Raw genomic sequence first — 15,260 nt, 5'->3', positions numbered from 1 at the left:
ACTGAAACCTTTTTGTATTTCAGGTTTACCAGGGGTTTGCATCTTGGGTTGACGCCTCTGAGGTTATGACGTCATGAAGTCTCCCCTTGGATGTTCACCTCCATCCATCCATTTATACTGATCATCTCTTCCAGGGTCACAAATGGGGAGCTGAAGCAAATCCCAGATGATATTTGGTGCTTTTTAGAATGCCTCAACTGTTTCCTCCTCATATCATGACAAATAACTCATTCATTCAATTCATACTATTGTCTTAATATCAGAATAATTGGTGTCAGCGTCTCTTCTGGCCGAGGGCGATAGATCAGATGACCTCACACACACACACACACACACACACACACACACACACACACACACACACGCAGAACGTCCTTCAGTCAAGGACACAGTGATTGTCTGTGGTTTTCCATCTGCTGTTATATTTGTTGAGCTATGACTGGTTTGCCCCCTCACAGTGGCCCTGTTTAATAATGGAGTTGATGGTTACAGTTTCCAGTTCAGCAGTGAGTGTCACTTCCATGCGAAGTCAATATTCAGTGACATCGGAGCTGACAGGTCATTTGAAACGTTTTCCCTTTCCCCCCCCCCTTTGTCAGGAATGACGGAGCAGTGAGAAACACATTCTTTCACAGAAGAGCCACGGGGCGTTTCTGATTGGGTGAAACAGACGAGGATGACGACATTAAACTGAACTGATGGAGAATCTCGCTTCTTCACTTTCAATGTGGCTTGTGACATGTTTTAATGAATGAGGAGACTATTGAACAGTCCAAATAAATGGACCAGATGGAAGCCATAATAACAATCAATGACAATATTATTTCAGCTATTTAATACACGTTAAATATTATTCTGATTTGTCAGTTTCACAGAGGAAAGGTCTTAAATTTTCCAACTAAAGCTGGTTACGGGTTTATATAAGCTGCTGGTCAGGTCAGCGGCTGAAGCAGCAACTTACTGAAGTGTCCATTTTGTAAGTAATGTATTTAAATTTGGAAAAAGATCATGTTATTCTTTTTCATATAATCTCACTTTAAAATCTCCGACATGCATGATTTCTCCACTAATATTCTGAAACATGTAAACAGCACAATGTAGAAGTGATAAATTAAAATCGAATACAGGTAGAGACGTCTGTGGAGTAAAGGAAACTAAATAAGAGAATTTGATGATTTTATCTGAGACAACGACCTAAGAAACTATTAAAACCACAGACGTATAAGATGTTCATGAAAACTACCTTTTCAGTCAAGTGTGGGAAAAAACTACGTAAATGAGATGAAATCACTGATATTTAAATTGTGAAAGTGAAACAGTGCAGCCTTATGCCTTTTTTCCATTAAGTATTTGCACTCTTACACTAATGTAAAATCATTGTCCATAAAAGAAATAATTAAAGTGACATATTTTACATTTATGGAATATAAACATTTGGGAATATAGACTAATTGTTTTTGCCTCTTTAATCAGTTTTCGCATTAGAATCTCCATAATTATATATTAAAAGGTTCTGTGTAAATCTTAGTATATGCTGAGATGTATTGTATTAAAGTAAGTGAATGTATTAAATGTAATAAGTGACCGAAGGCAGCATGTCCTTAACACTCCTGTGATTAACTGAATATAAAACTGTGTTTCAGTATTGTCCTGTCAATACACTGCTTGTGTCTATGCTGTGTCACCTCTGCCTCCCTGTGGTCAACTGAGATATTGCAAAAAGGCCAGAGGGCGAGAGAAGGAACATTTGATGAGGTTTTCTTTTCAGAAATTTCTGAACACATTAGTAAATTACACTTCATTAGAGTTTAAGTCCAGGAACAGGAGGTAAGCTATCTGATCATTTGTTTGAAACAGTGAGCTCTGAGCCGTGAAATTAGTTTAATAAACTGCTAATTAGGTTAAAAAAAAATCGTTGGTGTACATTCAGTTCTTACTTTATTTCAATACAGCTCAGGAAGGAGAAAAGCACTGACATGTTTCTGAGATTTAAGTGATGTGATAACAAGAAATACTCATATGAGTCATGATAAGTAAAAATGTTCAATTTAATCAGGTGAAATCAAGAAAAAAAACAAGGGTGTCAATGCTGTCACAGCTTCATGAGCGGGTACCTGTCTGTTAGTCCCAGAATACATCTTGGAGGATACAAACTTAAAAAAAAGACTGATACGGAGAGGGAAGGACAAGTAGTCATGGCCGGAGGTTCAGAATCGCCCTGAACGCTCTCTGTCTCTGGAGCGACGCCTCTCGTGGTCACGGCCACCTCCTCCTCCACCTGCTCCTGCTCCTCCTCCTCCTCCTCCTCCTCCACCACCACCACCTCCTCCTCCAACACCACCTCCCCGACCTCTGTCTCTGGAGCGAGATCGTCTCTCTCTTGATCGGGAACGAGACCGATGACGGCTGTGGAAGAGCAGAAGTGTAGATTATAAATACAATGACATTAGTTGAACAGGTGGGTTTTCCTCAGTGTCTCGGTGTAAAGGTAGTGAGTAAGTTCCTACCCCTTCCTCCGGCGCCCGTAGAGCTCTCTCCTCAGTTCACGTGAGATGGGCTTCAGGTGCATGAAGTTACAGAAGCCACCACGAGTACATTCCCTGTGGAGAGAGGACAAATTCAAAAAGGACGTCATGAGATAAGATTCACATTTGAGGTATAAGAACGTCAACAGCAAACAAGTTATATACAGCAGCTACAAGAGAAAACAAGTTTGTATATCCTGACATTGAGAACTTAAAAAGAAATCAACATGAGCTTAATGACAGAAGATTAACCAAGACCATCGGAGCTTTTCTACATAGTCACTGCTCCATCGAGCAGGAAGAATTCAACAATACTGTACAAACTATAAAACAATATTACAAGAGCATCATTTAATTTTCAATCACACAATAGAAAATGGGGTGGGAAAATGCCATATTATTAAATAACTGGAGTATTTCATATGAAGTCAACTTCAACTGACATCCAATAATAGAAAACCCAGAGAGATCTACTGCAGTTCCCATGTAGTGATAATAGTTTCATTACTGAGATACCCAAAATGACCAGATTCTCATCATTGTTTAAGAGTATCATATTTACTGTTAACTGTTTCCCACTCATGGTAATAACTACAAACTGTTATAAAGACTCCTCTTTGGATGTAGCACTGTAAGCTAAACTTTTGCTTGTTAAATAACCTTCTAAAACAGTCAATGACCTCGACCTCAGCTCGGAGCACTCACCCCATTTCATACTGGCGACAGCAAGCTTCTCTGAAGTCTGTGACAGGAGAGAGCTCAGCATGGATGGGCTGCCCGTTAAACCACCGGTTATTCAGGTCAATCACGGCCTTCTCAGCGTCCTCTTCATAACGGAACTAGAAATATAAAAGACCAGCAAGACACATCAGTCTCTGTATACAAGATAAATAAAGTAATGGTGACTTCATTTGCTTTTAGGCCTGACACTCACCTTTACGTACACATTTCCGACTAGGTGGTCCCCGAGGTTGTCACATACGTTCATCTCCTCCACTTCTCCATATTTTTCTTCCATCTCTGCGAAGACCTCCTGAAAGGGTGGAAGAGAGAAATGAAATAAAATGTTATTTGTTTCACTGCAATGAAGAGTTGGTCCATAAAAGGACCTGCTTGAAATTTTAGGAAATAATTCACAACTTTGCTTTCTGCAGTTAAATTTGTTTGCCACCTTTTTGAATGCTGTAATTCAGCTACACAGCTGCTGTTCAGCAACCCCACGGTTGCATTGTTTAGGTCGCAGGAGAAGAATAAATGGATCTGGATGTTTGATCTTTATTAACGTTTATTTGACTGTGAAGGAACTCTAATTTTGTTTATACTCCTGAAAAATGCCACTTCTCTTTTTAGGACTCAGATAATACAAAACTTGGTGTTTTTACATTTGCTAAATGGCACCACTGTCCTTATATCTATGATTTTCTTGTAAAAACTTTTAAAGTGATGTGTTTATGGTTTGAGAAAGAGTGACACTACATGAAAAAACCTCCAGAATGATGTGAATTACCTCAAAAAACTCGTCATAGTGCTCCTGCATCTCCATGTCACTGATGGCACCTGGTGGTTACAGGAGAGAAAAATAAATAAACATATCATTTATATTTCTGCAACATATTAAATTCCAGAGAAGGCTAGAAGGAAAGGCAGCTTTGAGTGAGAAAACATAGGTTTATGATTAGAGAAAGTTATATTTCTGTCACAAAGCTCCGTCGTGGGTTGAAGCACTTACAGGTGAGTCCATCGGCAGACTGGGCACTGTTTTGGGGGTTCCGGTAAATGTTCAGGAGGGCAATTGTCTGTAACACAAAAATACACATTTTTTAGATGCAAAGGACATGGAAAACTGTCAAAATACAATAATTAAATACCACTGTTAAGAAAATTAGGTGTAAGCGTAAATGCAAGCACAGAACAAGACATGATCGATGAAGTTCTGTCCAGGAGCAACATCCTACCCCACTGTGTTTATTAGTGTATAAAGCAAAGCAATCTAAATTACAACACCACTGATATTACTTGTCTATTTCCCTACTTCTTGTTCAAAAGGCTTACGGCTACAGAATCAATGTATCATCATTCAGTGTACAGCTTGGTAACCAAACCCTCTCTGTGTTTGTAAACTGAGCAAACATCCCCGAAGGAATAAGTGTTTTAAAGTGAAATCACCAGTTACTGAATACTTGGTCGGATTTTTACTCCATTTCACAGTTTTTTCCTGGTATGTACATTAACATTGTTTACAATTATTATTATGAATATTGTTTTTCAAACAGTAACTGAACAGAAAAAAAGAAAGTCACGATGATTATTTTTTGTAAACATAGAAAGAAAGGATTCAAAAACACTGAGTAGTATGTTTGTAATACAAATGTGCAACTAGTTCAAATTAACTGAGTGTTTGTAAAAACCCATACACTAAAAACTAAGCGGTAGATACACTGTCAGACCTAAATTAACCCATAAGTTCCATTAGATAACAGAAAAATAAAGTTTAAAAGGTTTATTGATACCAAGTAATTACTATTATACAGCAATGAAATCGTAGGGTTAAAGACAGAAGGACAATGTTACCTGGCTGAAAGTTGGCTTATTGTGCAATCTGGAGCAGCGGTCTCCATGTCGACAGGCACCAATTTTAAAATAAAAAGAGCAGTTGACCCTGGGGAATGAGAAAATATGATCACAACGAGAAAAGGTAAACAAAACTGTTTTCATGGGACTTAAATCTACATCTTATGCCAGTATTTACATGCAACTTCAATTTCCCCCGACTGAACCTACAAGTGACACAAACAGTGGAAAGTTAACTTTACACTATGGTTTCAACTGCAATGAGTTTTGGGAACTTGAATCCTTGGTCCTCCCTGAACTCTGGCAGGTTAACAGACATTGTTCTATTATAAACACCCATGTATATAAGCGACCCATATTTTCAAGCCATACATTTTCCTGGAAATAAGCAATTTCCTAAATATTTTTATGAATTCCCCTCTCAGTGTGTATGCAGTCTAATTTTAGTCCGATAACAATATGATCTAATGTTACCTGGTTAATTTCCACTCATTGCTTTACATTAAACCTGATTTATTTAATGGTACAATTGGTGAGGTTCATCCCATCAGATATAGCAGTCATCTAGTCTCATTATCTCATTCATACTGTTTCCACTGTGTACATAAAAACAAGTCAAGTGGTATATATTTGATGAAACGCTCGTGGAATATAATGTATATACAAAAACTTACATTTATCCAACAGTACAACGGTAATACTTATGAGTTTCATTTGTGAAAACCAGCCTGTGTCGATAATCCTCAAGGAATCATTAAAATCATCCATCATTTTAAAATCAATTGTTTTCTGTTATCAACCAACAATGAATGAACATGAAAACTGCATGAACAAGTTGTTATTTGCTCAGAATCTAGTCTTATTTACCCTTCAAACATTTTGAGTTACACTGAATGGATGAATGAATATATGGGGAGAAGACATGTTGGGAGAAACAGACCCAAATACTATAAGTTTAGTAGTAGTACAACAGCGTTGCAGGATATTTCCAGCATTGGATGTACACCTGGTCTCACTTGTTACTTTAGGTTTAGTAGACTTAATGTAGCAGTTGTGATCAGGAACTAGTTTAATCTGAATAACGCGACGAAGTCGCCCTGCTGGTCCGTGTGTCTCCCGGTGGAACAAAGACGGGGATAGGGTTCAAAAAGTACCTAGCATTAGCTTAGCCTGACTCAAAGGTCGATAGAAGTCACTGGGTCGCATATACTTGAAGTTAACTGAGTAAGAGAGACTATTCATTCAGAAAAAGGTAACTCGTTGCGAACACTCCTCCAGATGTTACAGGAGCTAACGACGGTGGCGCGGTATTTTCCTCGGGTTAGCATGCTAGCACTGTTAGCTATAGCCAGCGTGTCGCTTCCAGCCATCGAAACTAAACACCACACACAAATTAATAAAAGTCACAGAAGCCGTAGTAAGAGAAACACAAAAATGTTTGAAAACATCAATTAAATCAGCGTTAATCACTTACTTATCTTTCTCTGTCCCAAAAATGGACGCCAGGTACTCTGCCATCTTGGCCGCCTGCGTTCACTCAGCGGCGGCAGCGACCCAACTTCCGCTTCACCTCCTTCAGAATAAAAGCACGATCTTTACTTGCATGTACCAACACACTTTGCATTCTTGCACAAAACCTTCAACAATTATATTATCACTTAACAATTTGCTGTGTGATCAAATAATTACATGTGCAATGAATGTTATCAAACTAGAGTTCAAACATTATTTGAGTTAATTAACATGTACAAATACAATGTGTAGTACTGGCTGGTAACAGTTGTACTGGTTTATAGTGTGCATGTGTTGACTTGCAATATTACATAAATATTAATTGTTGAGCGCAATGTCTGCAATTCACTTCATCCGTGTTTTAATTAAAGTGATCAAAAAGACATTGTGCATCAGAAAAGTAAGGTATTTCTCCCTAAATTTGTTTATTATATTTGAAGTAATAATTAATGTATTAATGCAACTTTTCTCGACTGGTTAATACACATTATATCCATGAATCCATCCACTAGCCTGGGTTGTCCTCACGCTATCATTTTAACTTTACTTTTTAAAGAAAAGTATTATTGTTTGAAAACTTGTTTTACCAGATGACTTAAAGTTATCATTAAATCATTATGGTTTAGGAGAGAAAGTGCTATTTGGACCATTCTCGACCTTTTATGCGCTGAAATTAAAGTACTTTTGTAAAACGTATTCATCTTTACTTTAACATTACTCTGAAAGCCGTAAAAACAATTATTCTGAAGGTGACCCGGAAGTATTCTTAAATAACGTTTACTTCCGCCTTTAGTGAGACTTTCAAAACAAAAGCCGAATCCATGCTGTACATTTTGAAATGCCCATTAGAATAATTAGTCCGTTTGGTGTACTGAAATACCCAGAAAAAGAACATCTGGTTTAAGCATTCAGTAAATGCAGTTGTTAATACATAATGGTTAAAATATTGTAGATTTTAACGTGGATATTTAAACTTGTTCGTGGTAAATTATAAGCCGCTACGATTCATATTCATGTGTTATAGAGTATAGCTTTTTCTGGGCCCCTTTTATGGTCCATTAAATATTTTACAAATCCTTGGGACCCCCCAGGAGCAACATTTTGACCATGAAAATAAAAAAACATTAATATTTTTTTCTAATCATAAATGCCACATAGTAGACCACTTTTTTATTTTTATAAAAGATGTTTATTTCATAAACCTGATTCTTTCAAGAGGAAATATCAAAAGACAAATATAACAACAAAACAACAGCATAACATGAACAGATACTGGAATTTTCATTTGATAACATTGGCTAGTAGAATAACAAATTCAACAGCAGCTGATTCAGTGCCTAAAAAAAAAAATACAGGAAACTGCATTTTAAGGCAAACAAGGAACTTGTTGGTTTTTAACGAGACGTAAAGTGACCAACCAGAATAGTGCGCATTCGTGTTACCATCAAAGTCTTACGAAGACATTTAACAAAAGTATTAGAAACCAAGGGTGTTTTTCTTTTCCGTTTGTATACTAGCTTTAGTAGGGAAGAGGGCTATCTCTTTTCCTTTGCATGTATTGTACTACAATCATATACATGTGTACATGGCTGTATAGGTATGTATGTGTGTGTGTGTGTGTGTGTATATATATATATATATATATATATATATATATATATGGCCTGTTTGTAGCTGCTGTTTTCACCATGTCTACATGTCACTATTTTGTATGTTGGTTTGGGAAAAAATGACAAACAATTTGAGAGACTTCTGTTTGAAATGTGTATTAACACCAATAAAAAGAGTTTTGAAAAAAAAAAGGAGCCAGGGGTGGGTTAAAAACCAGATAACAGGCATCTGCCAAGGGCCCCCAGGAGCCCCAAGGTCCACTGGCCTGTGTGGGAGTTAGAGGGAGGGACCCGTGCCATTTTACCACATAATTTTGTAGAGGCCTGTGTGAAAATCCCCTTTTAATAAGTTGTAGGATGAGAAATCTCCCTTATCCTGTTGTGAATATTTTAGACTGCTTATATTTGACATGAAGGTTTATTATGGATTTAACACACACACACACAATTCTAAAGATAATAAAAATCACTAAACTTAACGTGTAGTTTACACAGCATGCTGGTTACTTGGTGGAATAATATGGGACGTTTGTGTTTAGCTTAATGAGAACTGAATTGTGGGTAATCAGTTTAAAATGGGTGACACAGAAGTGAAACCATGTTGAGCTACTTTATTAAAACCACAAAAAGTTGATCTGATGGACACATGTTTGTACAAAGAAAGGGGGGAAATGTGTAAAAAAAAAATCAAAGTGCAAGTTGAAATAAAGATGAAGTTCCCTGGAAAGATTCAGTGTTTTTTGTTTTAGTTTTAACTTGAGTGATGCCAGTTAGTCTCCGCCCTCCTCACTGTGTCTGTACTTCACCAAATAACTTGCATGATACGACTCGACTGTGTGAAATTTGGCTGCTTATCCACCACAGTTGAACTCTCTACATCTCTGAGGGCCTGGTTTTAAACAGGTATGAATACTTCCACAGACACGCGTGTTTGTTTGGAGAGAAACTACTGAATCGTGCTCATGTACGTGGTCGTGTTTGTCGTGCTCGGACTCTTCCCGCTGTTTTGTAGCTCGCTTGCTAACTAGCTAGCTAGATGTTGTTGGTTCCTAGTTAGCTTCGTGGGGTGAGGCCGAGCCAGGAACAAAGCTAGGCTAACACTGACGTCTCTCGCCACAACTACGATATACTTCCCGTTATCTGAGAAGGAGAAATTAATTAAAAAAGTTAGTTACGGTACTTCAGCGCTAGCCAAACATGCTAACAGTAAAGCTCCCGGGGCGCTCACCGTCACAGCCACAAACAGCGCGTTCACATCCGCAGACGATAAACTCCGCTTTGGTTTTTAGTACATACTTCTGTTTAGTCCTGGGTGGTGTTTAGCTGGAGGTCGTTCCGGTGAGTTAGAAACATTTCACTCGGTCTGCGGTGTTAGTTTCCCCCGCATAAGTTGCCTCTTTGCATCGGACGCGGCTGCTCTCGGAAGTCTTGCGGCGCTGTAAACCTTAGCCAGGATTTCCGGCTCCTTTCCATTTGCCCTATGCTGTTTTGTTTCCGTTTATTCTATTTCCGTTTCAAAACTTTTCTACGCACAGAGTTAAATTGTGCCTTATCGGACATTTGTTTCGCGGTTATGATTTCGCGGCGCGGTTATGGGATAGTTTAACCGCTGTTTAGCATGTCGGGAGCGGGGCTTGTGTAACAGGGCTGCCTCGCCCCCGTGGAGCATTTGCTCGCTAAATCTAAGCTAACTTGGTTCACCGCGGAACAGCTTCACTGCGGTGACACGTGTCGCCCGGTGTGTAAATATCAGCGGGATGTGTTTTCTCAACACGTGTGTGTGATGTACATTCATGTGTGGTGATTGTTGTTGCTCACTAATGGCCTACCGTCTGGCCTTTAGACGCCAGAGCCTCGCCCTCGAGTTGGCTAACGTTAGCAGCCGCAGCAGTCAGTGAACTGTGCCTCACAGCCAATGAGGAGTCGAGGCTCAGAGGCCTTTCTATTATTACTATCACTACTAGTACTAATACTGCAGTGATTATACCGCTGTGTTGAGTATTGAGTAACACTTCACTCGCTGTCACAAACTTCAATGCACAAGCCCCAATCTGTTTATTATATATTAAAGTATCCTTTTAAATGGACTAAAGAAACTTTGTTGGTGTTTATCAGTCGTGTTTGCTGCTTAGACTTCCAAATAGACAGATAGATGTAATTTATTGATCCCAAATTGGGAAATCATTGTGTTACAGCAACATGTCAAGGGCATTGTACATAGAGCGAAGTAGCAATAAAAGGATACGAAGAATTAAAATAGTTACAAATAGAATGTTATAAACATAAAATGTACAAATTGTACATACTCCCTAACCAAATGATACACAATAAAATACTAGAATACACAGTAAAGTACTAAATAGAGTGCCATGAGTGTTGTTTTTATTTGAGTTAATCTAAATATAAAAACATATTTAAGTATGGTGTTGTTACTGGCTACTGGAGGGAGGTTCAACAGATGTGCAATGCAGTTATGCTCTGTTTTAGGGTGAGGTACAGTGCAGACATACATATATATATTATAATGTAATTCCCTTACAGAATGATAACACTAATTTCTGTATGGCATATATATTTTATTTTAATATTTCACAATATCAATAGCAATACAACTAAAGTTCAATATATATAATGCTTATACATTCTGTAAACACAGTGATGAGGTATAACACATAATTGATCAACCTCCGATTTGTAAAACAATAGTTACTACAACCTAAACACTCAAATTTAGAGCTATGCAATAACTTGATTAATCAATTAGTATTAGATTGATTTATTCAGTATGATTACTAACGTTTTCTGATACTGTCACATATGAAGAATATTTTCTTTTCCTCATTTGAAGACTGTTGTTTTGAAGCCGCTGTTTATGGTGTGACTGTTTTTTGTTTAGTGTTTTACAAAAATATCAAAACACAACTGTTTAATTGTTTGTGTATGTCCTGATAAGTGGCAGTTAACCATCTCTTTTATTACTTTCCAACAGCTTGGCTCTCTGCATCAAACAGAATGTCTAAAAGTGAACCAGAAGAGATGATAGAGATCGAGATCGATGAGCGGGAGAAACAGGCGTGCCTGGAGGAAGGGTAAGCATAATGGTTATTTGAGGTGCAGATTCTTGCACATACAGTAACTGCACATTAACAGTTCTCTTTTATTCTGTAGTGTCGAGGAGCAAACGATCACTGCATCTGATTTGATTCAGCAAGACATTGACATCAATGAGCCCATCGGAAATTTGAAAAAGCTTCTGGAGCCACGCATCCAAATATCACTGGATGCATATGAGATCTGCCTGCAGGATATTCAGGTAATGTGATGTGTGCTGCTTCTGTCCAAAATGTGCATTTCAGAGCCTATCAAAATCCCTTCATGATCTGATACATTTGTTTCTGTTGCCTGAAACACATGTAAAATGCAGGCCTGATAGTTGTCGCTTTCACTGCAGAGTATGCTGAGTCGTCTCTCTCTTGACTTCTGTTGTGTACTCTTTTTAGCTTCACCCGGATCACAGCCTCTTTGATCAGGGGGTGAAGACGGATGGAACAGTGCAGCTCAGTCTGCAGATTATAACCAAAGCAGGTACTCATCTAAACCACACTGACACAATTCTAATGGAACATTTCAGAGATCAGCAAATATACAGTAACGTCTTACTGCTTGTGTCCAAATGTTAATTGTTTGTCTTTTCTCAGGTGAGGAGAAGCTGAACATTTTGGAAATTGTGAAGCCAGTAGAAACAGTAGAAGTGGTGATCGATCCAGATGCGGCAGGGGATGAGGGTACTCTGGTTGAGGAGGGTCAGCTGATTGCTGTGGACAGGTCCGGCCTCTCTGATGAGACCTCAGAACAGGTGACACGCTGGGCGGCAGCACTTGAAGGCTACCGCAAAGAGCAGGTTCGCCTGGGCATACCATATGGTGAGGAAAGTCTTTCTTAAAACCTTCACTGTGATGAAAAACAGTTCTTAATGTAGTGAGACATAGAGGTGGATGTTTGTAAATGAGGTGTCTCTCTCTCCCCACAGACCCCATGCTCTGGTCAGCTGACCAGGTGATCCACTGGGCTGTTTGGGTGATGAAGGAATTCAACATTGACGAGATGGAAATCGGCAGTATTCACATCCCAGGTAGAGACCTCTGCGGCTTCAGCCAAGAGGAGTTCCTTCAGAAAGTGCCTAATGGAGAGATACTGTGGAGTCACCTGGAGCTCCTACGCAAATGTAAGTCAGATGGTGTGGTTGTCCTACTCTTTGACAGTGTGTTTAGAATTGAACAGAGATAATGCAAAGTACACATTTTATCTCATCTGTGCAGGAAAAGTCAAATTGAATTTGTCCCTTGTTTATATTTCAGATGTGTTGGCAAGTCAGGATCAGTCTGGAGGAGACGCAACAGTCACAATTGATCAACGTAAGTGTTCCTGTGAAAAATCTGCTGAAATGTATGAGTTTTATATTTGAAAAGTCTCTTTTTCTTGCCCACAGGGAAGCAAGGTGATTCAAAAACTATAATATTTGAAGGAGGGACATTTTTCTATTTGTTTCATTACCAATGCAAAACCAGACCTGATCAGTTAATCGAAAAAAAAAATAAACCAGCAACTATTTTGATAAAATCATTTAGTTATCTTTCAAGCAGTTATGCCAAATACTCTAGTCTCAGCTTCCCACGTTATTTTAAAACATATGATGAGTAATTGCATAGTTTTGTTTTTGCATTGTAGGCCAGACGAAATTAGCCCCTGAAAATAGCGATGAGCATTTATGAAATGAAACTGTTGGGAGACTGAATTGGTAATGAAAATAGTATTTAGTTGCAGCTCTAATGAAAATGTATTAACTTTCCATTTCTAACTTTTGCCTGTGTATCTCCAGCTGTGCAGATCATCCCAGCTCAGGTGAGCACACCCACGACCATAAAGGTAATGAAGCAGAGTCGTGGTCCCAGAACTCCACGTATCTCAGGTGGAGAGGAACGCAGCTCACCTGGCAACCGCACAGGTAGTACACACAAATGACAAAATTATTCGCAAATTAGTTTTCGAAATATTTGTTTGCTGCAACCAAATGCCACACTCTCCAGTGCAGTGTTTATTGATGGCAAATGCATCTATTATTTTAAGTGTATTTCAGTTTATCTTGAATTCTGCATTTGTCTGCTGCCAGGTAACAACGGTCAGATCCAGCTGTGGCAGTTCTTGCTGGAGCTGTTGACAGACAAAGATGCGAGAGATTGCATCTCCTGGGTGGGAGAGGAGGGCGAGTTCAAACTCAACCAGCCTGAACTTGTGGCTCAGAAATGGGGCCAACGCAAGAACAAGCCAACGATGAACTACGAGAAACTCAGCCGAGCTCTCAGGTTTGTCTCTTCTGTTTATCTTTTATAGGGGTACTGTGTCTTCCATACAGTCAGGGGACTCAAATTCACAGCAGCAGAGGCTGAGACATCTGGACCTTTAGTCACTAACACAGGTCAAGCTCCAAAAACAATGACTGCTACAATTTGTTTCAAACTACCTGTTTGTGCCCACAGCTGCAAACTGGAGTTTGTAAACTCTCTTTTAAAAATCTGTAGGACAGATATTTAAGATGATGCCAAAACACCTCGCATGGAGAAGATATGATACAGCTGTTTCTGAGGAGTTAAGGAGGAGTTTTGTGAGACCTCTCACATAAGCACATTAATGGGAAACTCAAATACAAAACCCACAGCGCAACTGCAAAAGTCCCACAATGGAAACACAACCACAATGGAAATGAGCAACAACAGATGTTGACAATGAAACAAGCACACTTAATTACTGCAGTCAAGTCAGTTGCCTTTTAAAATGTGATGCTTGTCTATTTGAGGTGTTACGATCTAGATGCATTCTTCCTTTTTGGGCACTTCAAGCACCTGTACCGTAACACCTGAAGTAGACAAGCATCAAATTCTAAGCGTCAGGTTGCTTGTCCAGATTTTAACAAACTTCCATTGCATTATGATTTTGTTTCAGTTGTGGGGCTTTTGTAGTTGTGTTGTCACTTAAACGTTTGTGTTGTGGCGTTGCATTTGGGTTTTTCATTAATGAGCTTGTGTGAGATATCATGGCGACCGTAGTTAACTGATATTCATGTCTGGTGGACTGTCCTTTAACTTTCTGTATGTGTGTGTGTAGGTGGCTTGTTGAAAAACGTTTTGAAAACATGACCTGACTTGTTGAACTTGATGATGCCATTGTGTGATTTTTATTCTCACTGTCACATTTTCATTCAGGTATTACTATGACGGGGACATGATCAGCAAAGTGCAGGGCAAGCGCTTCGTCTACAAGTTTGTGTGCGACCTGAGGACTCTGATTGGCTACAGCGCTGCTGAGCTCAACAGCCTGGTGACAGAGTGTGAACAAAAGAAACTGGCACGCATGCAGATGCACGGCATGGGTCAGCCCATCACTACAGTGACCTTGGCAACCACGACACTAGACAAGGACAGTTGAGGGAGGCCGCGTTACAGCGCCCTCTAGCTCCTCCGCTGACGAGAAATCAAATCCAATTTTGTTTGACAGAGCTGTGTTCACTAAGCACAGAAATGCAAAGCTGATCCCTGATCAGTGTGGATTAACAACTTTGGTAATGTCTCTGCAGTTTAAGTCCAATTAGACTGGGGCAGGTAAAATGTTTGTTTTTTTGCTTTAATTCTAACCAAGAGATGCGTGTGCAGGTCAGGATGAGGTGCAGGATATGTGTGATTATTGAATGATGCTGTTGTGCATGTGACTGAATGTTTGAACATGTGACTGAAGAACCAGCTTTGTGTAATGTGTTCCTCGTCTATAGCTAAGAATCGCTCCCACTGTATATACTGGTACTTCATGTTTTTTGATAGCCCCAAGGGCAAGTGTATTTTCATATTTTCCATTTATAGAGGACCCGTTTTGTATTTTATTTAGTGGTTGTTCCCTAAACTGTTGGACCCTTTTTTGTCCACTAGGGGGAATAAAGCAGCAAGCATTTTTTCTTAACGACTGGGATTCAATCATTTCAGCATTATCAACT

At 39.1% G+C, this 15,260-nt stretch overlaps 2 protein-coding genes across 5 annotated transcripts; one reads left to right on the top strand and one right to left on the bottom strand.

Moving 5' to 3' along the window:
* Positions 1 to 2,024: 2,024 nt before the first annotated feature.
* u2af1 (U2 small nuclear RNA auxiliary factor 1) lies at positions 2,025 to 9,647 on the bottom strand. Of its 2 annotated transcripts, XM_034575225.1 has the most exons (10): positions 9,515 to 9,646; positions 6,571 to 6,669; positions 5,097 to 5,184; positions 4,255 to 4,321; positions 4,033 to 4,082; positions 3,460 to 3,558; positions 3,231 to 3,364; positions 2,508 to 2,600; positions 2,339 to 2,406; positions 2,025 to 2,290 (listed from the first exon to the last, which is right to left on the bottom strand). In XM_034575225.1, exons 2-10 carry the CDS (start codon positions 6,612 to 6,614, stop codon positions 2,208 to 2,210), a joined length of 726 nt encoding a protein of 241 aa, XP_034431116.1. In that variant the 5' UTR covers positions 6,615 to 6,669; positions 9,515 to 9,646; the 3' UTR covers positions 2,025 to 2,207. The 2 variants fall into 2 exon arrangements, with proteins under 2 accessions (XP_034431116.1, XP_034431115.1); XM_034575224.1 differs by having other exon boundaries at positions 2,025 to 2,406; positions 9,515 to 9,647.
* Positions 8,609 to 15,226, top strand: gabpa (GA binding protein transcription factor subunit alpha). Of its 3 annotated transcripts, none has more exons than XM_034575217.1 (10): positions 8,609 to 9,121; positions 11,208 to 11,307; positions 11,387 to 11,531; positions 11,719 to 11,803; positions 11,917 to 12,141; positions 12,249 to 12,443; positions 12,577 to 12,633; positions 13,098 to 13,223; positions 13,389 to 13,581; positions 14,479 to 15,226. In XM_034575217.1, exons 2-10 carry the CDS (start codon positions 11,231 to 11,233, stop codon positions 14,699 to 14,701), a joined length of 1,326 nt encoding a protein of 441 aa, XP_034431108.1. In that variant the 5' UTR covers positions 8,609 to 9,121; positions 11,208 to 11,230; the 3' UTR covers positions 14,702 to 15,226. The 3 variants fall into 3 exon arrangements, with proteins under 3 accessions (XP_034431108.1, XP_034431110.1, XP_034431109.1); XM_034575219.1 differs by lacking the exon at positions 8,609 to 9,121 and adding an exon at positions 9,402 to 9,556; XM_034575218.1 differs by lacking the exon at positions 8,609 to 9,121 and adding an exon at positions 9,725 to 9,956.
* Positions 15,227 to 15,260: the final 34 nt, after the last annotated feature.

This window comes from Hippoglossus hippoglossus, chromosome 21 (genome assembly GCF_009819705.1).
Source record: "Hippoglossus hippoglossus isolate fHipHip1 chromosome 21, fHipHip1.pri, whole genome shotgun sequence".
In the NCBI taxonomy this organism is placed as follows: domain Eukaryota; kingdom Metazoa; phylum Chordata; class Actinopteri; order Pleuronectiformes; family Pleuronectidae; genus Hippoglossus; species Hippoglossus hippoglossus.
This window is presented reverse-complemented; position numbering and strand designations above follow the sequence as displayed.